Here is a 27,708-nt window from a genome sequence, read left to right as displayed (position 1 = left end):
GATGCCTCTGCATTTATCCCCCCATTTCCAAGTAAAGCGCCTTACGAGGAAACTTTAAATTTGCGTTTTTCTCGTATTCAGTCAACAGTATTAATTTGTGCATAGCGGAAACAAAAAGGAAATTAGCCGATACAAAAACTTTGCATCCATTTGATAATTGTAATTTTGATCTTCTAACTAGTATTTAAGTTTAAAAATTTGGTACATTCTTAACGTAAAAACGCTATACTCTATTAAATTGCCGGCCTCGTGATATAGTGGTCAGAGCGTTTGCCTACCATGCGAGAGGTCTCGGGTTCGATTCCCTACATGGTTGATGAAATATTTATTTTAAAGGGTGTTTTCACACCAGAATATTGCATAGTCCCTGGACTGGTATCTGAAGCGTAAGACGGATCATCTTACCTCCATGTAACAAAAATGATCAAGATACGCTGCGATTGGTGTACCAATGCAGTGCCCTATGCACTATTAGTTGCGAAAAAGGGATTGTTGATGATAATGATAAAATGTAACAGTACTTTTGTTATTTGTAAAGACAATGCAGGAAGCAAAATTTTAACTTAAATTTCCCGCTAGGCAATGTTCCTATTATGGCGCTGTCAATTCATAATATGGGATTTTTATATCATATTTTTCCTAAACCATGATGATTTTCCTGTCACTTGACCGAAGCCTCGAATGATTGCACAGCCTCCGTTCGGCAATGCTCCTATTAAAGCGCTGACAGTTCATGAAACGGGGTTTTTCAATTTAAACTTGATTTAAAAAAAACACTTATTAATCCTTTATACATCCGACAGCAGAATCCAAAACACAATTGTGCATACTTTATAACATTCAATGTTATTTTTAATCTTTGCATTTATAAAAAAAAACAAAAAAATATATAAAATAATAATCATGGTTTATTAACAAAAAATGACCAACTACTGGTTAATTTACTATAGAGTTATACAATATTTAAGTAAACCATTTATAATTTTTAAATGTTTTTAAGTAAGTTTTCCAATTTTTCTCTACTTAAATTCAGTAACTATTTTTTTACAAACTTATTTAATTGAATTCAGGTTATGGTTTTGTAATGTTCGGGTAACATATTGAATATTTTCGGCCCCAGAAACCTGAAACTTTTTGCCAGAATTTAGAGTTTGTGGTACATCCCACGAGCCATTCTTTAGTTTGACTTCTGGTAGTGTGAGAGTATTCATGCAATGCAAAGATATAGCTCTTATTTTGCATTTGGAAACAGTGTTTCTACTCGTCAGCATTAGTGATGCACATTAAAATACACCATAAAACTATACACGTTAAACCCACGTCGATCGATTTATTATTATCGAATAGTAAACATGAATTTTTAAATGTTTTTTTTCCCGTTTTCACGAGTTGGGCTTGGTCTATCTTAATTTCTTCATACGAGTATCCATACAGCGACAGCGCCTTAGCTCTTCGGGCACGTACGGAAATTATAAAAATGTAATAATTATAAAGTTTAATGGATTGTCCTAAGTACCCAGTGTTCTAACCTATAAGGAGTCCGCACGCGGGTGTAATGATAATTATTGTTAATGTATGCAACGTGTGACTGCAGACAAGTTAGATTTCCACGTTAGTCAGTAGTGTACCTACAGTGTACTGTGCTGTGTTGCATTTCACATATCCTAAGGATACTTCCTGCGATGCCTTTATTCCTTTTACTCATGTATGTACCAGCGTTTGAAATACATACATAACTAAATTCACAAAATGTTCGAAAAAAATAACACGAATGTTAGAGAAATGACAACAGATGGAAGAATTTAAAGAATACAGATATTCAAACACAGGCAGAATGGTGGCCACTTAAACCAGCCAATGACATTTCATAAGCCCTTTAAATTTATAGACTTTTGTTCCCTAATGTTTTTCATTCTTGTTGTGATATATTTTTATCAAGGAGGTTGAATCCAGTTCTTAATCCTGTAATTTAAATATGGGTTTGTTTTCCTGCAAGGTGATCCCCCTAATTCCCGTTGTATGTTTGTAGAGATGCAGCCAACAGGGCGTCTGGAACGAGCAATGGCTCGTCACGATGCGGGTCTTCCATGCAGTACTCTCCCCTTCCCCCACCCTACATCCCTGTCGCCACTACCCCATACAGGTAATACAATTATTTAAGTACGTATTTTGAAAAAAATTGTATGTTCTAACTGGCAAAGAGACGTGATATACTCGTAGATTATTAATTTATTGATTGTTAAATGATTATTTTATAAACTTCAATATTTTGAGCTTTTTCAAATGTTTGCAGATAAAATACTGGATCACCCTCTAGGGAGTCATTAAGATTAACAAATTACAAAAGGGATAGATAACACTTTAGAGTAGGGATATTGAAGTCTAGGCATTTACAGGGTAAATGCCTGTAGCTCAATCACTAATAACTATCGACCTGCTAAAAAGCGACGTGATAACAATTTCTCACCATGGCTGTTTACCGTATTCGCAATCACAATGGAACATCCGTGAACACCTAATATAATATGTCAAAATGTTTACGTTTCGCGACGTATAATCCTGCTACGCAATCACATATTTGAATTTCACCGGTGTCAATATGGAAATATATTTCAAAATTGTTATTTTCGTTTATTTATTTATTATTTATCACGCTATTTATTGCATTTAGCAGTCGGTTGGCAAGCCAAATGTCAAAAAAAGCAGTCGCTATAGTAATTGTATTTTAATTTTCCCTTTTTTGTATTAGATACTCCTTACTATTTTGCCAATGCAATTTATTGTATTATTTTTTATAGTAAACGCCAATTTTTCGCCAATGAACTATATTTATTTACGAGGAAAACAAAAAACAAACCGACACGAGCGTTGACTTACAGATTACACACGCCTTGACTTATGACTGCGATAACTTAAGCAGGTTCATTATTGTTCATTGTGATCGTTCAAATGCTTAGCATGTTTTTAAGCACGTCGATAGTTATTTGTGATTGAGCTACTGGACTTCCATACCCCGTAAATGCCTAGACTTCCATATTCCCTTCTCTAAAGTGTTCTCTATTCCTGTTAAATTATGTTAATCTTAGCGACTCCCTAGGGGTAAAACCCAATCTAAAAACATAAACATAAACTCAAAATATTGTAATAAAACCAACTGGTCCAAGGAGTTTGAAAATTGTAGAATTGTTTTCAGGCGTTTCCTAATATGTGAAATAATTTAATCAGGTGAATCTTTTCACGAAAAAAAAGGTATTAGCTCTTTAACTTCACTAAAATCAACTAAATAGAAGAATTGAAGAAATATGGATATTCAAACATAAGGGAAATATTAAATGTTACACAGTGTGTAAAGTGGCCATCAAAACACGCCAATGACAGATTGTAAGCTCTGTAAAAGCCTGGACTTCTATATTACCTTATTTAAGGTATTCTCCATCCCTGTTGTAATTTGTTAATTTTTAAAACTATTTTACGTTATTTCTCCTAATGGATTGTTAATCTTAATATTACTATTGTATCATACATAATTATTACTTATTTTAAGTTACTGCAATCGTAATGGCTTAGCGCGAGCACAGCCTAAAAAGCCGTAATAAGTTAGTAAAAGTGTCTTTTAGGTCTTAAATGTTCAATTGATAATTTTTAGCAAAATTGAGTTATGAATTCCAATATGTACATTATCTTATTACGCGTCTGTGTATCTAAAGAATTATTCTTCTTTCAGTTATTAAATAGTATTTTCAGCATTTATTCAGAGCTAATCTTCACCTAATGACTTTACCTATTTGACTTTAAAAACAAAAAAAATAGTCTATTGAACATACAAAAACTAGAGCAACGAAGTGCGTTTTAAATTAATAAACAGCAGAAAATTCTATCTATCAGTTCCTATAAAAGCGTGTTTAAGCCTCTAGTGAAACGTATTAACGTATTTGCAAAAATGAACATATTTACATATAAATATTGTTAGTAAGACAGCATAAATCAGGAGGTAATCTTCAAAAATGGCCAAGTTAAAAATGAGTTTTTTCAGAATATTTTAATTTATTTATTTAAAAGCATCGCTTTTGCTTTAATTGTATCAATATCACTTCCGTTTGCACAAAAATATATTGAAACAGAACAGTGAGAGACTTGACCAAATTTGAAATTTTGCTATTTAGGTTTTTAAATAGCAAAATTTCAAATTTGGTCAAGTCTCTCACTGTTCTGTTTCAATATAGAAATTTCAAAAACTGAAAGTCACATTTACTCAATTTTTAACAAAAGTGGACATGGCCATTTTTGAAAAAATAGAAATACTGTCCTAAACCTCGCTCTTTCATGACATTGGTCGTAGGGAGTCAGAAAAGTTGATGCATGCCACGGATTGGAGAACCTTACTGGATGTCAAAAATAAAATATAAAAAATAAGGAATAATTTAAAAAATATATATTTATAGATGACAACCATGAAGTATCGCATAAATAAATTGTCTATGTTTTTATGAATGTATGTATGTTTATGCGCATGGGTGTATGTACGTGTGTGTGTATGTACATGTGTATATATGTGTATATTTATATATACATGTGTGTATATATGTGTATGTCTGTATGCATATGAATCAAAATGTGTATCCGAATAAATTTATATTTTGTTTGTCTGTGCTCTATATTAATTTGTTAACTATTATAATATATTAAAATGTAATTGCCTAGCTTGGAACGGGGTATGTACCCTTGTTAGCTGGGCAAAGTGAATATGGAATTGTATTTTGATAAAGAGTGTGAATAAATAAATAAAACAAATAAAATAAAATAAATCACATTATAAAATAAGTTTTGTAAGTAAAGACATATTAATTATTATACATAATTATTGTGATGTAGAAATATATATTATGTTATCAGATAGTGTTTTTTTTTTATCAGTATTCGTTATCAAACACGTCAAACTGTTTGTTGTGATGCCATAAAATGGTTGAAAAAATGCATATATAAATAAAATTATGATTTTGGAACAAATGGTCTAGTGAGGAAATTCAGTTTTCGTACTTATTATTTGTTAATAGACCATATAACTTAGCCAATTAATTTACACTAGAATATTTCATAGTCACTGTACTGGTACCTGAAGCGTAAGACTGATCATCTTACCTTCAAGTAACAAAAAAATCAAGATACGCTGCTATTGGTTTACCAATGTAGTGCTCTATGCACCATTAGGTGCGGTAAGAGAATGATGATGAATTTTTTTTTATTAAAAAACATGGTTTTTATATTTTTGAACCCCTAATCAATAAATCTGTGATATCGCATAGTAACATGTTTACACAATGATTTTTAGACGGAATCGAGCTTAGAATTTTTATAAAACATGTTTATTAGTTTTTTAAGAATACATTTTTGCTAAAAACAAATAATTTTAAGTGTTTTATAAATTAAGATTTTATTTTAATTTTAAAAAAAAATATTTAAGCATATGGATATATGTTTTATCTAATCATTATTTTGCATGATTTATAAGATATGAAATTATACTTAACAATAAATAAAAACATAATCATATTTAATCGAAAAAAATATTTTTTCGATTACATTTTGAAAATAAATTCTGGCTAGTAGAAGTGATTCAGATTTTTAAATAAATAGAAACAAAAAAAACGAAACCGTTTTTCCCAGATATTCATTTCCGTTTTATTTCCTCCATTTTATTTACACGCATTTATGTTATTGGAACACGATCTCTCAAATAAATGTGATATTTTAGAATAAAAATACAAAAATATTTTTCTTTCATCCGAATAAAATTTTTAATTATGAATTCAATAGAATGTGGGTATATCAAAAAATACCATCTGAAGCCATTGAAGCAATCATTTCAAAAATAACAATTGTTATTTGGAACGATTTATCCATTTTAATAAAATTTAAATTATAAATTAAGTCTCATTTAATAAAAAAATGAATTAGTCGTATATAGGCAAGTAGATACATAAAATTACGTGAATCAATTTATACTAAAAAGTAGTAAAAAATATAAAGAATGTTTGTCATAAAATGGTTAACACTTTCAGTCAATCTAAAAAATGCATTGTTATTTAAGAAAAAAATGGTTTAATTTTTAAATTTATAAGTTCATATTCTTATTTAATGAATTTCGTGATTTTAATACGCGTACGCGATAAATACAGGCAGTGTTATTTTATATTAAGATTACGATTTTTTCTTCAAAAAAATATTGTTAAAGCATTACTCCCAGGAGTTACAACAAACTCATTTCGAATCTGGTAGGTACTAATTATTGTTTGGTAATGTATCCAAAATGAAAAAAGTTTATTGGATTATAATTCTACTTTATTTTTTATAAAATATACACAGGATATATTGTGACGCGTTTCGTCTTGTTAGGACATTTTCAAACAAACTAACTTAAATATTTACAAAGTTTCCTTATATACTAAAAATAATTGCTATTTTATGTTTGTGGATTTCTATACAAGCCAAAATAAGTAGAGTAATTAAAATTAAATTAGGGTATACTGAGTATATTAGAGGAATATTTTGTTTATATTGGGGAAAAACCTTCCATTATTATATATACATTACCAAATTAAATATGGAATTCTACCAATTGTCTGCATACACAATAAACTAATTATTGTATTTACTCTATTTAGACTACAAAGGAAATAATAATAAAATATGTATTTGTTTATATAATATGTAATTTTTTTTTTTTTTTTTTATTTTTTTTTTTATTTATTAATAAAACATATAAGACATGAATATCATGATATTATATTCCCAGGAGTTGTACGAGAAAACTCATTTGGGACGGTACATAAAAAAAATAGTACATTTCTTGTAACAATACATAGTATACATTTAAACAATAAAAATTTAAACAAATTTTAACAATCTATGAACTTAATATTAAAAAAGGAAAGAAAACATTTAAACAATCTGTGAACTTAATATTAAAGAAGAAAATAAAAACATTCAAACAATCTGTGAACTTAATATTAAAAAAGAAAAGAAAAACATTTAAACATTCTGTGAAATTAATATTAAAAAAGAAAATAAAAACATTTAAACATTCTGTGAACTTAATATTAAAAAAAGAAAAGAAAAACATTTAAACCTAAAACACAATATATAGACTATTCACAGAAACTGAGCTAAAAACTATCACTTTCAAAAAGATTCAAGAAATAGGTCTTCATTTCTGGTCTTTGAGATTTACCACTCGACATTTCATTTTTAAGGTCATCAGGCAGTTTATTAAATTGTATACGACCAATGTATTCCAGAGACCTTTTGCCGAACTTCGTGGAACAAAATTTAGAAATGTGAAGATTTTTTGCATGTCGTGTATTATAGTTGTGAATTTCATGATTAAATGTAAGTTTTAAATTTGTGTGAGCAGAAAAGTTTATGATGTTTGAAATAGTGTTAGTGATGTCATACAGTGCCATTACCTTGAAAGGAAGTATTTATACATAAACTTGACGATGAATAATATCTATTGGTATTTTTTGCTACGCAATATATATATTATTTTTTTTTAGTAAACGGTAGAAAAAAATATTGGGTCATTTCGCCATTTTGTGATCTAGTTCCATCATTGATATTATTTTACCTACTTATAAAAATAACTTTATTCAATTGACTTTAATATAATTTTGAATTCTCTATCCTTACCTCGAGTATTTTAAGTATATGAGATAAAATATGAGCCACTAACCTTTATGTGAAGATTTCTTTATTCATTTTAATTTGATGAGATTTCGATAGTTATTAAGCTGGTGGATTATCCCTCTAAACAAAAACTACTTATGGTAAATTGATTTTTATTTTATGGACTTTTTTAGAGGATCACCGGCTCAATTCAGCCCTGGCGGGTACCTCGCCCCCGTGGCGTCTCTGCCGCACACCGTGTTCCCTCCCGAGAACCCGTGGGCGCCTTCGCCCTCCCTGGGAGCGCCATCCCCCAACCCGGGGGCGTCCTTCGGCCGTCGCAGCCCCATGCTTTTCTCCCCGATGGGCTATCGCGAGGAATGGCCCGATGAAGGCGAATCCATTGTCAATCAGGTAAGATAATACAACTAATGATCACCCAATCCAAACCTTCATTAGATTAGAAAATAGGTTTATTGTTAAGTTTAGCTAGTATAAGTCCTGACAATGAGGTGTAACCTTGAAATCAGTCAACGTATAACTCATAATAAAAATGGTTTATGTGTAATTGGCTGTCAGAATGTTTGTATAGCTTTTGCGGAATATTTCTAAACCAAATTTCTAGAAACTGCTGCATCTAGTTAGAATAGTATTGCTGCCGATGAAAACAGTTTAACTGATCTTAATTCTATAGAAATAAGTGAGTTATTGGTAACAAAATATCTCAAAAATTTAAAGTCAGCAAAGGTGCTAGCGTTGATAGCATATATCCATTTTGTATTCCTAAATATATTAAACGGCTTGCATGCCATCATTCTTACCTTTTTAATTATCAATGAAAGAGAGCACATTTCCCGAAATGCTGAAATAAGCTAACATTACGCCTTTGCATAAAAAATGAAACAAAAAAACAGGAATGTCAAAAACAGACAGTTAATTTTGCAGTACCATAAGGACCTTTTTGGGTCCACTATTATATATTGTATATATGAATGACTTATCACCGTACAATTTTAAAGGAAACATTGTTATGTATGCCGATGACACTGGACTATTATAAAAAAATCAAACTGACGTACTAACAAACAATGACATAAACAAAGACCTTACTATATTGACTAAATGAACAAACACAAACTTACTTAAACTTAATGAAAACATATCACTCGTTTTGAATCTAGAAAAAATATCATTATTTAGATACGTACATATATGGTGGATGGTGGATGATTAATTGAAATTGTTAAATACTTAGGACTAACAATAGACAGACAATTGACATGGAAATTTATATAAATTATTTACTCAATGTTATTTAATATTTGCATATAACCACTTACCAACTTTTCTATGTCTTCTCTTTCTATGTCTATTTTTAATAACATTTAGATAAATTTTTGACCACAAAGTCAATGCTTTAAATATTAATAATATATTATTTTAATTACTAAAGTGCAGACATTATAGATCCTTTTTTTCTAAATCAAAAACGTTGTCCCAAAAATAGAGAAAAATCGAATATATGAAGCCTACGTAAAAATTAAAATATGTTGTACGCAACTATTATTGGGAACAGAAAATCAAAATGACATAAATTGACTACAAAGACATAAAAAAAAACCTTAAAGTTAGTATATGACCTCTCTTATCTGCACATCGTATTTTCCCAAAGACATATAAATAATTTAAGTTTTTTACACGCAGAAAAAAGTGAACATATTGCAGTTATAAGTTCATTAAATATCGTTATCATTCTCTTTCCGCACATAATAGTGCATGGGACACTGCATTGGTACACCAGCCGCAGCGTATCTTGATCATTTTTTGTACATGAATCAAGGTAAGATGATCAGTCTTACGATTCAGGTACCAGCCCAGGGACTATGAAATATTCTAGTAGAAAAATAAACGTTTAAATAAATATTTCAATCATGTCGGAAATCGAACCCGAGACCTCTTGTATGGTAGGCAAAAGAGCTGACTATTACACCACGAGGCCGAAAAATTAATCTATTGTTAACATTAAATCTAATCGTTAGAAACTTTCGGACGAGTCGTAAAGCAAAAAGGGAATTTAAATTAGATTAAAAACTTACTCAACATGTCCAGCAAAGTTAATTGCACAATTGAATAAAAATGAAAATTATCTCATTTTTTATATTTCCCGATAACGATTTGGAAATTTGGCAATCCAGACCTCTGGAGTTCGGATAAACGGAGTTCTACCGTATTATGAGGAAATCAAATTCCTTCTTGTCGTAGCTGGCATTTTATAAAATTAATATAATTTTAACAATTCATTTAAATTTCGTGTAGGTAATTCAACTTAATTAAAAAATCAGGTACATTTTTTTCTAGAAATTCATTCTGATATTCAAATGACAAATAAAGTCTGACGACAATGCTGCCTACCAACATTATAAAGCCACCAGTTTTTTTAGAAGTTTTTTTATACTAAAGCTTTTCTTTTCCGGATTGATACTGCTATGCCGTTTAGGGCCCAAAAATTATTATAACATCTCTGAAAGAATGTTGTCCTAGTTTATGAATGATATCAGTTTATTCATTCAAAACTTTACATCTTCGATGTACGCTGATAACAAATAGTTTTAAAAATGGTGTCTTCAATAGTTAATTGCGAAGTTCTTCAAGCTAACTTAGGTATATATAATATGTCGCTATTGTAAAGAAAAACAGTTATGATTGACTACTGATAAATGTCTAGTCATGTCATTTACTAGGAAAAAAACAGTATACTACGAGTATTTGGGGTTATTTATTTATTTCGTTTATTTATTTTTAGTTACATTGAGAACATTAAAGAGCATCCAATTAATTTTTAACACATTACAAAATATACATATCAGATTTATTAAATAGAAAAGAGAAAAAAAATGTAAATTGTCATGTAAAATTAATTATACATATTACAATTTGGAAATTGCCCTCCTAAGAGTAATCCCACTGTCATAACATATATAGGCATCCGAGGCGATACGATTGAATAACACGATTTCTCTACCTACCGACATAACCATTGACAGGTTGGTTCTGCATCGTGGTAGGTAAAACAATCTGTGTTGCCTTTGTCAAAGATAGTTATCAGGAACAAATAGACCGAATTCATTCAAAATATCAGAATTATGTATGCGACCACCAATGAGTTGAAAAAAGTGAACACCAAAATGAATATTCCTTTTCCCCAACAATGATTGGTAGCCCAGCATTCCTAGTAAGAAGTCAGTCGGGAAAAGCCACGGGTAAAATCCATACTCCCTAAGATACAGATAACGCAGATTTTTTTTCTGTACCCTCTCTTTCATAAAGGAATACGAACCTGAGTATTTGATAAAATCTTTGCATTTCTAAGAACTAATCTAAGCATCTTAAGGGAGTTATTACATAATGCATAATCTCTGTTGCAATCAATTTATTTCATGTTCCCAACCGTGTCACCAGAAGTCAAAATCTGCTATTTACAAAATCTTCTAGGAGCAACTTTGGTTTTTATGCCTCAATGTCCAGAATGTGTAGATTAGTCAATTCATCACACGACTTGGAATTTTTTGGGATAGATCTTCCGGCTTTTCGTAGATCTCTTCGCGACTAAACAGTGTGGGATGAAGTTGGATTGGCATGGTTTAGCTCCAAGTTTTTGATCTTCCGTTTTTTGTAATATATTGTATACTATTATTGTTTTGCCCTTGTTTGTCTTTGCTAAATAGTTTTATGTTTTTTTTTGTTCAGTTTCTTGCATTTATGTTTCTTCGTGTAACTGTTGTAATTGGCTTAGGCCGTATATATATAATAAATAAATAAATAAATAAATAAATAATGATAATATATTTAGATTAAATAATAACTTAGCGTCAAACAGCACCCCGAGATCTCTGGACGTCGACGCTCGTTCAAGCTTTACTCCATCCATGATATAATGGAAATAAATTGTTTTAGACGCTCCTGTGTACGAGATGACAAAACATTTAGAGACATTGAAGAACAGTTTGTTTCGTTTACTTTATCGTATGATATTATGAATTTCGTACTGAATGATCTACTCTGAAAATCAATGTTTTTAGAATATCAAAATCTTCGCTGACAGCAATTGGAATTTATTGAGATTGATAGACATTTCAACATAGGTAGAGAAATTTTATTGAGAAGGGAATGTGGAAGTATGGGCATTTGCATAACTTATGACCTGTCATTGGCTGGTTTAAATTATCACTTTACAAACTAAATTACATTCACTACACTGCTTATGTGAAATAATTCGGAAGAATCTCGCCCGCACCAATAAAGATATTTACGTAAGCTAAACGTAAACCAACTTATTGAACAATGTATAGTAATACGATAAATTAAAATTTACGTTAATATTTATTTTTACATGTTTTTGAGAACATGTGTCAAAGGTACGTGTATTTGAAGAAAATATTAAAAGAAGTTAAATGTTCTAGGGGAATCTGCTTCACGGATGCCTGGGCAACAAGGCTTAGCAGGTGGGTAAGGGAGTAGGGGTGGCATTGAAATATTATTTTTACTTTCTCAGAATCAGACAAGTAAACATCTCGCAATTTCACAAACGCTACAGAAGATAAAAAGGTCAAATATTATAAAAAAACGATATAAAATAAAAAAAACTAGACACTTAGTTAATATTACATTTTAAGATACTCAAGTACATTACATATAATTTTTTTAATATATTTTGAGTGTGTGGGTCTGTTATTTTTTGTATTTTGATTTTTATTTATTTAGTTAAAATATAAACAGATTTTATTTTATTTATTAGGGATATCAACAGTAATACATGTAACAAAAATACAACAAATAAAATATACAGAGAATAAAACCAATGACAGATATCCACAGAAATACATTAAATACACGTACAATACATACTAGTGTGTTTGTGTGAGTGTAAGTGAATGAAAGGGTGGGTGTTATATTGGAATGAGGGTGGACATGTGTGTAAATATTGCACAAGTGTCAAGTGTCGAAAATATAAATATATTTAAAATATTAAGAATTAGAGATAAAATAAAATAATTTATTTTATTTATTTTTATTTATTGAAACTAAGTATAAGACAAAAAAGTATGTTTTAAGACGCGCATTTAAAATGTTATTTTTTTACAATCAAATGGATCAATAAGGGGAATGTTCAAATTATATTCACTAACCAAACGTATAAGTGGAGAGTTCTGAGCATAGTTCGTACGAACTGCTGGCAGATGAAATAGAGAGCTCGACATGTGACGGGTGCGGTAGCCGGGGACATTTAATGATAACTCCGACAAAAGAGCCGGACTATCAAGGCGTCCACTAAGTATGCCATGAAGCACCCCCATGTCCAACAGTAGACGGCGATCTTCTAAAGTAAGCAAGTGGTGTTTTTTGCAGGAAGACATGTAATTGAGATCGGTATACCTGCATCTCCGGTTAAGATGTCTAAGAAATGTCCATTGAATTGTATTTTTTTTAAATTTTGATGTGCAGGTTAAATGTTTATACAACATAGAGACTATTAATAATATTAGGCGCGTTCCACACATACATACTGTGGATGCGGTGCATGCCCTGAATATTTGAAAATAATATTTTTTTATGTTTAAAAATTATAATTATGAAAAAATATATACAAATATACCTAAAATGGTGGCAAAAAATGTTTAAGCGCATGTGATTGACGCATCCAAACAATATTTTCACAATATAAGATTCATAACGTTGTTATATTGTTCTACGAGACTTGTAGATATAAGAACATCCAACTCGTATAATGCAAAGAAAAAACTACTCTAATAACATATAACATAAATATTTAAATAGCGTATTATTTAAATTTGGTTAATATTTGAAAACATCTCGAGTTTTAGGTACCGTCCTAAAGTTTATAGCTTCACCGCTAAACGCACCGGCTCCTGTGCTCCGTTAATTAATAGAAGATAAACTGTTTATTATTATTATTTTAATGGAAAACTTTTACAGCATCATTTTCGTAATATCATTAACAAAAGAGATTCTGTGCTATATTGATTTTAATATATACCTTTATCCTATATCTACTATCATGCCAAAAAAAGACCATGATTATTTTTTGTCAGCATCCCTACTGATAATTTCCACCGCACGCACCTGATAAATATATATATATTTTTCAAAATTACAAAATTAAATATTTATGAACTTATTAAAGCTTTTTAGGCTATGCCCGTGTCAAGCCACAATAAATAACAATAAAAATACATGGTAAAATTAAATAGATCAAATTATAATGACATAAAAAACGTAAATGTAATAAATAATCAAATTCCAAAGAATACAATGCAAAAAAGATAATCAGAAATAATTTTTAAAATATAAATTATAAAAATTAAGAATCACACATAATCAAATATACAAAATAGTGGTATCATTAAAATCAACAAAATAATAGTAAAATATAGTAGTATTAAAAAAAACAAAATAAGAGTATCATTTAAATCAACAGAAAAAGAATATATATATTAAAGCTTAATTGAAATGATAATTGAGATATGTATTCCAGAAACTCACTCAATACTATAGTAAGAAATATAAGAAATAGAAGCAATAAATCATATGCCAAATAATAGTACGTACTAAATTAAATTAAACAAAAATACACAATGAAAAAACATAAAAGTTATCAATATATATAAAAAGCAAATAAAAGTAAAAAGTAAAAGGAAGGAAGGAAAGCAGATTTGTAAATTTTTGCTAATCTCGAACTAAAAAAATGGACAACCTCGTCCCTATCTATGTAAATAGTAGGGCCCGCCATCCAATAATATGTAGCAGTAGGCAACAGATATTTACTCAATTGTAATCAAATAAAGCGACGGTTTAAACTTCATAAAAAATAAAATGATAAATTACTGAAACAATTTTGTCCATATGAATTAAAATAAAAGAAATAGGGACAAAACAGGGATATAGTGAGAAGGAAACGAAAGGAAAGTGATGAGGAGTGGTGGAAGATGAATGGAGGAAAGTATGGGTGTAAAATTGCTTTGATTTGACTGCGATAAAAAAAGAGTAAAAAAAAGACAAAACGTCAATTCTCTGTTATTCTGAATAAAGCTTGTAAGTTCTCTTCTGTACCTGTTATATGGTGTGTTAAATATATCGAGACTATTTAAATTCTTATGAAATGTTTTATATATGTGAGGGATAGAATATTTTCGCAAAATAATTTTAATGTTACGAATATAGAAAAAATCAGACATTCTAGAGGGGACACCGTAAGCAAGTAGATTAATTAGTTTTGGGGAATCCAACTTATTATTTACAATTTTGTAAAACTGGATCTGGTTGTAGATATTTCTTCTGTGTGTTAGTGAATCAAAGTCATGAAATTTGAAAGAAGCTTTATAATTTGGAAAAAGCAATGAAATTGTATTTTACACGTTTCAGTTTTTTTTAAAACACTCAATTATATTTTTATTCAAGTAAAAAACAGGAGACTAAATAGCAGTGCAATTTTAGAGATGGGGGCGTACGTATGTTGTGTATGGCATTATAAATGTATTCAAATATTAAAAGATGTACACCGCTGCATAATAAATCCGGTCATTTTGAATGATTTCTTAGTTATTCTTTCTATATAACTATTGTAAAGTATTAAGTTTGTTTCCTTAATTATTTGTAATATTTTTTTTTTAGTGAAAGATATTTTGTAGCATTTAGAAACATTAATACACCTAACTTATGGGGACATTTTTTTATCGTCAGCATAACAAAGGTAAAAAGTATTTTAGAAACATAATTGAATATTTTTAGTATAGGCATTAAATAAAAGTGGCCCAAGGTGTGATCCCTGTGGTACACCATACGGAAACGAGATGAAACCAGATGTACATCCTTCAACCATAATTGACTGAAGTCTATTATCTAAGTAAGAGATTAACCATCTGTAATGTAACCTAATTTACGCATGAAAATTCGGTGATCCACCTTATCAAACGCTTTAGAATAATCTGTCTATACGATGTCAACTTGCGTTCTGTTATTTATATTGGATGCGACGTATTCAGTGAAATCAATCATATTGGTCAATACAGAGCGCGCCTCTTTAGATCATTACAATTATTGCTTGGTGATTCACAAGATGTTTTAAAATACTTTAGGAACAGATACTGTACTAGAAGTCATTGGCTGGTTTAAGTGACCACTTTACACACTGTGTAACATTCACCATTTGGCCTATGTTTGAACATCCATATTTATTCAAATCATCCATTTGTTGATTTTAGTGAAGTTAAAAAGCTGAAACCTTTATTTTTGTGAAGAGATTCATCTGACTGAATTATTTCACATGCTAGGCAACGCCTGAAAACAATTTTCCAATTTTTAGACTTCTTCTTGGACCAGTTGGTTTTATTACAATATTTGAGTTTGACGAAATGTTTAAAGACAAAAGACTGGATTTTACCCCCTCGGGAGCCATTAAAATTATTGAATAAATGTAATGGATTTTAATTTATTTGATAAAAAAAATGTTTTTAAAGCTGCAAAAAATAAGTTTTCAACATACATAAAAAAAAAGAACACACTAACCTCTAATTCTGATCCAATAATAAACAGCTAATTAACAAATTCTTATACGCAATATATTTATAAAATGATAATTTTATTTTATGGCAAAGCATAAGTTATCTTTCTAAATTATTTTGCAATATTTAATACATACATTTTTCTGAAATCACTATAATATTTTAAAGTTTTAAACTTGATTTAGATTTACGAGATGCGACTTAAACGCCCATCAAAGACACCCTTTTCTTAATGAGGAACTTCAGTCCTACGGGAAATTAGATACGATAAATGTTTTCTTGCGTGCGTTAAAATTTGGAGCATTGAATTGCACGGCAAAGTTTCCATAAATGTAAAAAAAAAAAAGTTTTTTCAAAAAATAAATATTTTAAAAACAAACTATGTAACTGGTTCATATTAATTGACCAATGATAAGAGAGTTATGGAAAATTTCCGGTTTGCTTGCCGTCAATGAACCAATGGGCAGAACTGATCGAGAATTAGCGGAAGAGAACCTTTGACATCGTATGAGATATTTTAGAAATACAAAACTTTAAACAAACGTAGCGCTGATCATACGGTATATGAAAATTTAAAAAAAAAATGGCTTAGTTATTAACAAATGAAAAAACCACTAAACTTCCTCATTATTCAATACCTTACTTTTTTTTGTAAGTAATTTATGATTGGAAAATTTTCAAAACAAACACACCAACTCATAATGTATCAAAGCGTCCCGACTCCAAAGGGTTGACCTTGATCAACAAGTTTTTATTATTTTCTCGCTCACACAACAACATATTTTCTCATTAAAAATAAACTATTTATATTTCAACAATGTTTGATTATGTCCAAATGCTTGCAGACTGGCTGGATTTCCTCCCTAGGGAGTTGTTCATATTTAAATTTATTTCAACAGAGAGGGAAAAAGTTTTCGAGAAGGGAATATGGAAGTCTAGGCATTTACAGGGCTTATGACCTGTCATTGGCTGGTTTAAGTGGCCACTTTACACACTGTGTAACATTCACCATTCTGCCCATGTTTGAACATCCACATTTCCTCAACTCTTCCATCTGTTGACTTTTGTGAAGTGAGAGAGCTGAAACCTTTATCACGTGGGTGAGATTCATCCGGCTGAACCAAATCACCTACTAGGCAACGCCTGGAAACAATTTTCCAATTTTTATACTTCTTCTTTTACCAGGTAGTAATTCAACAATGTTTGATTATTTATATTTCCCTTTTATGAAGGCTTGGAGTTCAAAACTGATCGAAGTCACCCCATTCCACTTACTCTACTTAAATCATTGATTTTTACGTAAAAACCGTCTCCGCATCCGATAACGTCATACTTAGTGAGGCAACAAATTGTTTGTATTTATCTTTATTCAAATGACTTTAATCCTTTCTATCTCCCTTATTTCTTAAAAGATTTTAATAAGTTTACAAGTTTTAAACAATTATTTTCTATAATTACGCACCCACACACACGCACCCTCTCCCTCACTCGTTTACGCATACACACATTAACATACACATGAATACAAACGTCACACACATAAAATTACGGTAACTCTTTTCCTATATATTATGTGTCATTAGATTTACAGTGGATTTTTTTAATTGGCTTGAGTATTGTGAATATTTTTCTACTTATTTTGTCTCTTTAAAAATCCCAAATAAAATAAAATAAAACAACATCAATAATTGAGTATAGTACTGATTGTCTTGTGATTTTTAAATAAATTTATCAACCAATTTAAAATTCATGGCAATAAAATTGATCATTACATTAGTTGCTTTAGCGCAGTAAAAGTCAAGCAAATTTTCAATTTCGAATACGGCTAGGAAAGATTCCACCGTTTCTTTTTTTTATTTTTTATTTTGTTTTTAAATAGTACAAACATAATAAATGAATGTCCTAGTATTAACTTATATCTAATTATTATTAAAACATATACTAATTATTAACATTTTTCAAACGATATACGTACACTTAAATAGAAAACTTCTATAAAGCTAACACGAATAAGATTACGTTTTAAAACTTATCTGCTAAACACATGTTTTTTTAACAGACATTTAAATGAAATAATATTTTTTTACTCTCTCTTTCTAATGGTATTTCCTTATAATATAACTGTACAGCTCGGTGCATCAATGAGTTCTGTGTTCTTGTTTTCCTACGAAATGGTAGTCTTACTTCATGTTTATTTCTTGTTTTATATACATGTTCACATTGATTAGAAAAAAACCTTTTGAGTCAACTCTTTTGAGGTATAACCATGAATCATTTTATGAACAAAAAACATTACATTAAAATATATTAGTTGACGTACTGTCATAATTTTTGCTTGTTTCAGCATCAACTTTATTCTGGTGTATTTATTTTTTCTCAAAATTACTCTCATAGCCCGTATTCTGCAGAACAGTAAGTTTTTTTTATTTTTTTTTATGGCACTGTGTTTTAATTGGAATCACGTTAAGCACGTCGATAGTTATTTGTGATTAAGCTACTGACTGTGTTTAGATTTTAGATGTAAGTCGGTATGAGTTGTCATCGTTAAAATTACATGAAATTTTATTTACAATTGTTTTGACCTAATACTAATGAAATGGGGGGTATGCGTTAAAAAAAACCACTTTGATTTTTTAGGACCACCTGTATTAGAAACATTTAGCGACGGCAATACGCGGGCAATGTAATAATATTCCACGTTAGACTTCGAACTAAGCATTGTCAATCCTTTTCCACACTGCATTAAGGGCGAAGAGATACATGAAACGCAAGAAAATGTAATCCAATTACCAATCTACACATTCTGGACTTATTTATTTATTTACGGACATTGTCCATGTATACAATTTATAGGGTTTAAATATTAAAATAAAATCGTAGTTTAAAACATTAAAAAAAAGAAAAGAAGCATTGACAAACATAAGAGACATCAAGACAAGATCTGGACTATTTATTAAGGTCGTTTAAATCGCTGTAAACTCAAACCAAAAAAGTCCAGATCCTGCCTTTAGTTAACAATACGACAAAGACGGGTCATTGAAGAATGAAGGCCATAGTTTGTTCTATGCTAATCGATGAACAGTACTTCATTGTTTCTAAACCTACGAGTCGGAATATTGAATTGTACTTGTCCCAGTAATGATGGAACATCGATTATACCATTTAGTATGCCGAACATATATATTGAGTAAATATTAGTTCTACGTTTTTGTAGACTAGAAATATTTAACATTGACTCTATATCAGCATAAGAATAATTGCCTCTCTCTCTCTGTGATTTATGCGATTCACATAGAATGGAGACCAGACCACGGAGGCATATTCTAGAAGAGGGCGAACAGTTGAGCAATAAAGAATTTTAATTGTACGGACATAAGTAAAATCAGAGGATATTCTGTTAATGAAGCCAAGTAATTTCAGAGATTTATTTACTGTATTATCTATATGCTCGTTGTATGTCAGACTTGTTGGTACGGCGTTCTAGTAGGTTAATTACAGGAGGTTATTGTAATAATGACTATTTATGAGGTATATTATACTGTATTTAAAATATTTTTTTGTGGATACTAAAAGTAGATTCCGACAAAAGACATTTTTTTTGTAAATGCTCGTTTCGTACTTCGTATTGAATCAGGTAACTAAATAATGTAATAATAAACTTTAATTTTCTTTATTTGTATTTTATTTCAATTGTGTCTGTATGGATTATGAAGATTTGTGTTTGCTAATTTTCGAATGGACTAAGTCCGTTTATAAATAAATAAGTAAACGAAATTAGACACTTTTTTTGCGTAAAAGAATTTATTTTATGTTATTTTTGTTGACAATTGCGACAAAGGGACGCGGACTCTTCGGACAAAGACAAAGAACACGGTGAGATTTTGAAAATTTAATATTATGAATTGAATATTTTTCAAAAATATTTTTTCCCTTTACATTATATTTTTTACCTACTTTAAAAGCTTTCTTGTAATTAATTAAATTTCACAAAATGTTTACCTCTGTACTTATTAAACATCGTTATATCTACAACCTACATTAATTGTTGTCAACTTATTTTCAAATATTTAGTATTAACTTTTTTCTTCGGCACATCAATTTTTTTACGAAAATTTCACACTATTATTATTTTACTTTTATACTTTGTTACTTTATTATTATAAATTAGAAACATATTTGTAGTATATACCAAAAATTCCAAGTTTGTGCCTAATTTGTCGTTCAATCGAATAAAGGAATATAGAATGACCTTGAATGAATAAAAAAAACGTCTTTTTGACGAATTACTTCAGAGATGGAGAATATTTTAAAGAAGAGAACCTTCACTTTGTTTTAAAATGCCTTGGTGAGACGAAATGATTGTCAACAAAAACAAAACAAAATAAATTCGTAAATTCAAACAATATGTGTTTTATTTTAAACTTATTTAGTTACTTAATAGCTATTTTATTTAAAAACAAGACGATCGCTGTCTTTTGAAATTTTATTGTTAGGATACAAAAAGATCTAATCCATACATGGTATAGTACTATTTACATTAAAATAATAGTAAAAAATCGATGGTTGTGTCAGCACATGAAAGTTGCACCGACTTCTCTGCCTCGGAGTTCACAGAAGTACAATATTGTCCAGTCCTAGCTCTGTGATCAGCCTTAACCGCGCAGGACAGGACATTACGACAATACAACAATTCGACCGTAGTTCAAACGAGGAACGCTGCGAAAATAAACAAACGACCTAGCGCGCGGTGGTAGGGGTGAGATGTCTCGGTCCATTGCCATGTCTTCCAAGCTTCTGTTCGCACTAAGACAATAGGTCCGAAACTGGGACAAGACAGTTTTGTCCTGTCTTCGTGTAAATTATACTAATTTTACTATTTAATGGAGCGCCAAATGTCCAACAAATGCGTAGTACACGATAATTAATGAGTGGTACCTGAAAAACATAAAAACATTTATAACATCTGATAACAATGAATTAATGTAATGAAAACTTATATCTACCTGGTATTTTCATAGAGCCTCTTCGCGGTTATTACATGGAAGCTACGTGCGTCGAAAGGGGTACACCCAGTGGATCAAGATGGATAAAACTTTTTATGATTATTAAATTGCAGATATTAACCTATATCCATAGAATTAATATATCTTATATATCTTATCTTATCTATATATATAAAAGGTAATGCTCGAATGGTTGTCCTCGATAGATGGACTCGATAACTACTGGACCGATTTATGTGAGGTTTTCAGATAAATGTACATCTTTACCACGAAAAGGTTTATAGCTCATAAAATCTTCAATTTATTAAGTACGAAAAAAGTTAGGAGCGTAAATGTTTTTTTTCCATCACCAGGGTTGCATTCACTGATAATGCTTTTATTTAAAATGGATGGATGTTATTTTTTCATATTTTAAAAAAAAAAAATAATAATGTTTACAAACAACATTCGTTTTTTTATGGATTCCAATCAGATTATTTCATTGAATTCTTTATAATTTCTACCAATTTATTTATTTTTACTGGACTTTCGGTTATACTAAAATAATATCAACTAACATTCTATACATTTTTGAAAATCGCATTCCTGACTAAAGTGCATCCCTGAGCGGAGTTGGACATTTGCTAAAAGAATTCTTTTTTTGAAAATAATAGATTGGTTTATGTTTTGGAATTCAAATATAAACAAGTAATTAGGTACCTACTTAAATTTAATATTTGAAAATCTATTATTTTTAGATTTGGAATTTAATCGAGAAATCAAATACAAAATATGTTTTCTTCCAACCGGTAAAAATTAAAGCATTTGATTGTACAGCGAAATTTCTCGAAAATGGATGAAAAAAATACGTTTTAATACAAATGAATTACTTTAAAACGTCACAAGTTTTAGTGAACAACTGTGTAGAATAGCCAATCAATTAAGTATTTAAATATATTTCCATGAAAAATTGTTGGAAAAATATTTTAGTTACCTCTCCAGTAGTTTTTTCTTCTTTCTATTCAGCATATCAGACATATTTCATATATATATATCCAAAGATCGCCACAGATGTGTAGGGTAAAATACATTTACGAAAAAAACAGGTAAAGTATTATTTTATATTTTCGATATCTTCGCATTTTCTAGGAAAACCACATTATGAATTCATCGCAGTACTTATTAGGTATCCACATATTATATTTTACACAAAGAAATCCATGTTTTTCCTCATTTGGGTTCCATTAAATTATTAAGTAGGGGATCATGGAGTGTAATGGATCACCATTTTTTAAGCCTTCGCAGCTCTGAAGTTCATTTTAAATTCTAATTTCTTTGATAAAAACAAAAAAAAGCATTCATAGTCTTTTAAGTAATGGTTTCAGTTTGCCATTTAATAGTTAGTATAGTTAGATAATATATACTATATTTTTAATTAGTTTAAGGTAATCTATCCACTGTGATCCAGAAGTAAGCCACAGTGGATCAACTTATATGCAATAAGCGGATACGACTGGAATACACTGAATTATGCTATTAAAATAAAATACAAGGTTTGAACTTAATAAATAAACATTTTCTACTTCAAGTTTATTTGGGGTAAATCTTAGACTTTTGTCTTTGCTCCCCCTTTGCTCTTCCTTCTTTTTCTGAACCTGCTTTTCGTAACCCACGAAACTGGAAATGACTTAAAACTTTTTATTTATATAAAAAAAACGTGACAGATTTCACAGGGAGGGTCCGATGTCTTGCAGGGTACCCGCTGGCACAGCGCGGGTTTAAACTGTGTAACTCGGTTATAAGCTTAGACTATACCCTGTCTGCGTAAACTATAAGTGCGAAAGCACTACAATTAATGATATGAATCATAACACGTTTAAACATGTGAGTCGAGGTCCTGTAATATATAAATATAATAAAAATATGAAGCTCCTCTCTCAACAAACTCAAATAATGTACTTGTGTAAATATTAAACATTAACCAATGAATGAAAAAATCAAACCATTCAAATTTTCCATCCGTATTCAAACAAATATTTTTTTTAATACACGCAAAAAAATTTTTTTTTTCCTAATGTATCGACCAAGGCGTCGCAGTATGTCCTCCAGCTGTTGCACGGTGCAGTTGGTTAAACGTTCACCTATGTAACTGGCGTCGCGGATTCGATTACCAACAGTTGCAAGAAAAAAATCTGACAACGATTTTTTTTCAATTGGTCAGGGCTCATAACTTTCTTTCATATCATTTCTTTCCTACCTGCTGACGAGCCTCTTAAATTGAGAATTAAGGGGTGATTCCTTTTGAAATAAAATAAAAACTCTGATGTCGTGAAGGTAACTAGACTGACAAAGGGGAATGCAATGTATTTTTTTAGACAGCTGTAAAAAAACAACTAGTGATAACTTAACATATTACAAAAAAGTTGCAGAATATTTTAGAGAAGGTAATAAAGAAGTCTAGGCATTACTTCACAAACATCATTAGATGAAAAAATTTAAGGAATATAGATGTTCAAATATGGGTCTACTAATGGTGAATGTTGCACAGTCTGAGAAGTGGCCACTTAAACCAGCCAAAGACATGTCATAAGCCCTGTAGATGCCTAGACTTCTATATTACTTTCTCTAAATTATTGAATGAATGAATGTTGATGAATCTCTGTTGTAATGTGTTAATATTAATAGCTCCCCAAGGAGTTGAATCCAGTCCTTGTCTACAAAAATTTGAACAAACTCAAAATATTGTTGTTAGTTTTAACTTACATTATAATCAATTTAAACAAAAATAAGTTCAGTTAATATACGAATAAAGAGAAGTGTAAACATAGGTAACAAAAATGTGCGTGTGTGTCCACTGCAACCCGTGATCCTCGGTTACCCGTGCTCCCCTAGGTACTTATTTTACTGTTACACGTGTATTGATTTTTTTTTAAAGAATACATGAAAAATATGTTTTTTACCGTTTTTATCTACGTTAAGCCTCGTGAGAAATTCTTTTTCATTTATTCTTTATGATACCAAACAGTACTTTACACAAATGGTAAAATCGACGATGACTGTATTTTTCAAAAGCTTTAGCTCTTTTTTTTGGATACATTTATGAAAATAAATATTCAAAGTATAAAACCGAAATTCGAAAACATATTTTTTCTGTGACTGGAACGATAATACCTTATTTGCCTTAACTGTTTTTTTAATACTCTCGTAAATAAAAAAAACATACATACTCGTATAAACCTATTCATACATTTTAAATATTAAAAAAAAAAAAAAAATTTGTTTCTCACTAACAATAGTATCCGTGTTTTTATTATTATTTTTATTATTCTTTGTATAGGATTCATCGAATCCCTTATAATCGTCAATAAATAAATTATAAGTATAAAATATAAATCAATAACTAGTTAATTTAACCTATCAAACGAATTTAATTTAAAAAACTGAAATCAATAATCGCGAATCTAATTTCAAGCTGTCTTGTCCTGCAAATATTCATCGACTCTATAATAGATCTTTCCAAACAGGCCAAAGATTGACAATTTTTTTTTTGTTCTCAAAGCCTACATTTCAAAAGGTACCTTATTGAAGAATCGAATGCAGTTTGAGGCATTTTAAAAAAAAAATTGCAGTCTAGTAGTGGGCACAACTAGCGTATTTTTATTTCTAGTGTTTGACCTATGGAAATCTGTTTCTTCTAAAATCAACAATATTTTTATGTACGTACGTTAAGTTTTCATAGATATATTGACATATTTATTTTATTTTATTTTATTTCTTTTTTATTTATTTTCTTTTATTCGGGAAACAAACAGTACAGTTACAATGTTTAATATTTTACACAATTAGACTTAATTCTAATGGACCAGTGAAGGTTAATTATGAAAGTATAAAAAAGAGAAGGAAAAAGAAAAACATAAATGAAAGTTGTTTAAAAATTTAAATTTAAGTGAAAAAAAGATATTTTAAAGTTTGTAGTTTGTAGTGAGTATTTACAAATGGAAATAATATTAAAGATGTAGAAAATTTGTAAAAGTAATTAAAAATTAAGAATTGAAATAAATAATGAAAAACATGCTCAGATGTAAAAATAGTAATAACATTTATAAAAAAAAGGAAAAACATTAAAATACACATATTTATTTTAAGGGATTCAAAGAAACGATGAGAAGAATCTTTAAGTGAAATATAAGACAGTAAATTTAGGTCAATTTAAAAAACATCTTCAAATTTATATCAATATATTAATTTTTTTAAACATATCTCTATGCGATTCTCGGGGACTCATATTTTTTTTATTCCAGTAAAATAGCAATATAGTGCCGAGCCAATTCTACCACATAAAAGAAAAATTTATATTTGAAGCACTTATGGTGGTCTCAACATATCCTGCCATCGCTCGAACTATCGTAAATTGCTCGAACAGCTCTCTTCTGCAGCACAAAAACAAAATCAACATCTGCAGCACCTCCCCACAGCAGTATACTGTAAGACATAACGCTGTGGAAGTGACTAAAATATACCAATCTAACTGTTTTTACATTAGTAAGATGTCAAATCTAATGATATATTTTTTAGTTGTATTAGCCATATGTAAATGTTTATTCCTAAAATTAACGGTATTCCTTTAAAAGAGGCGGAAGATTTAGATGATTTAAAAAAAATAAAAATGTGGCAACAGAGAGGGAAAACATTTTTGAGAAGGGAATATGGGAGTCTAGGCATTTACAGGGCTTATGACCTATCATTAGCTCGTTAAAGTGGCCACTTTACACACTGTGTGACATTTACCATTCTGCTAATGTTTGAACATCCACATTTCCTCAACTCTTCCATCTGTTGACTTTTGTGAAGTAAAAGAGCTGAAACCTTTATCATGCGGGTGAGATTCATCTGGCTGAACCAATTCACCTACTAGGCAACGCCTGAAATCAATTTTCCAATTTTGTATACTTCTTATTTTACCAGGTAGTTAATTCAACAATGTTTTGAGTATGTCCAAAGTCAGCCAGTCTGCAAGCATTTGGACATACTCAAAACATTGTTGTTTTTTTTTAATCCGCTGAACTTCCTCATTGTCGATTTTATTGTTTTAACGGGGACATTTGCGTGTTATTTATAAGTGAGCCAAGCAAAATCACAAAACCATCTGTCGTAGTATGTTTGCTGTCAAGACGTTTTTATTCCATACAATACGACGATATTTTGTCTCGGGAACCGGTAGCGCGCCTATTATTGCTTCAGCATACTATGTAATAAGTAAAAATGTAAAAAAAAGGAAATTAATATAACTTGTACAAACTCGTTTCTTGTTTATTGGTTGGTTGGAAGAAATTGCCATTTGGCAATAAGCCCGCCAATGTACAAATAACATTATGTACAAAAAGTTAAATAAATAAATAAATAAAAGTAAATTAGTGAGTTAATTTTCATGTGGAAATTTCTTCCAACCTACCAAATGCTGTCAAAATGTGATCTCTCGGGCGAATGTGTGGTAAAACAATGTGTGTCAAGAAATGACAAAATCCGTGCACTATGTATGGCTGACACAAGCATTATCGTCAAACACAAGAAAGGGGTCCTGCGTTGGTTCAGACATCACGTAGAGCGAATGGACAGCGAAAGTACGGCTTAAAGGATCTAAGATGCGAATGTTGATGGATGCAGAAAACGAGAAAGACCGAGAAAGACATGGTACGATCAAATACAACAAACACTTGAAGATGGACATGTCAAGAGTAAGGAATAATCGGCGTGCGTTCATGAGAAGATCCATGAATGTAGAAATACAGAGTGATGTGGCGTTCTATCCTCTCTACGTACCCTTACGGGGGAACGGCGTGATGGTCTGTTTGTTTAAAAAATAAAATATGACAAAATAAAATATAAGTATACCTTGATAAAAAAGTATATGTAGCTTTGAAACCGGTTAGAGGAAAAAAATCAATTGGAAAAATACACCTTAAAATTAAGCTTTGACATGAATTGGAAAAAGTGCCCACAAAGACTTCAGCGTCTGAGCGTGGGCCATTCCTTTTTTAATTATTAAAAAGTGAATAGCATATATATATGGCATGACATGAACATGAAGAAAAAAAAAAGAAAATCTCAATTAACATATGCTGATATTATGAAAATATGATTTAACCTAATTCATGTTTATTAATAAATTTCTTAAAAATAAAATGGTTATGATATATTATTATTTGTGAAGCTAAATGTTTGAGAAGCGATACTCGAAAATTCCATTGGTTCTCAATTTATTTTAATATTAAATATGTAGGCAGTAGGTATATTATTAAGTCCCTGATGTGCTACCGTAGTAGAAATCAAGAGTTATGATATATAATTTATAGGTTTATCACTTTTCTCAGAAATTTAATCTGCGTTGTGTCGTCGTACGACGCCAACCATGAATATTCGATGGCGCTTACATGGAAAAACTTTTTGGGCGACTTTCATAAAATCAACTCAAACTTTCACTTAGT

General features: G+C 30.1%; 1 protein-coding gene across 5 annotated transcripts in view; it reads left to right on the top strand.

The window, feature by feature from the left end:
* Positions 1-1,592: 1,592 nt before the first annotated feature.
* The window catches only part of Zasp66 (PDZ_signaling and DUF4749 domain-containing protein Zasp66), a 57,642-nt gene continuing 31,526 nt past the window's right edge, over positions 1,593-27,708 (top strand). For 3 of the 5 annotated variants that reach the window (XR_015824214.1, XM_088236691.1, XM_088236689.1), the window contains exons 1-3: positions 1,668-1,705; positions 2,030-2,143; positions 7,857-8,076. Coding sequence is in view for 3 of the 5 variants with exons in the window: in XM_088236691.1 (XP_088092817.1) it covers positions 1,683-1,705; positions 2,030-2,143; positions 7,857-8,076 (357 nt within the window). In the remaining 2 variants the exon portion in view is untranslated. Of the gene's footprint in view, positions 1,706-2,029; positions 2,144-7,856; positions 8,077-27,708 lie in introns of all 5 variants that reach the window. The other 2 variants (XM_088236692.1, XR_015824215.1) reach the window with 2 other exon arrangements.

Source organism: Micrasema longulum, unplaced genomic scaffold, assembly GCF_059751315.1.
Source record: "Micrasema longulum isolate JH-2025_06_02 unplaced genomic scaffold, ASM5975131v1 h1tg001594l, whole genome shotgun sequence".
Taxonomy (NCBI): Eukaryota; Metazoa; Arthropoda; class Insecta; order Trichoptera; family Brachycentridae; genus Micrasema; species Micrasema longulum.
This window is presented reverse-complemented; position numbering and strand designations above follow the sequence as displayed.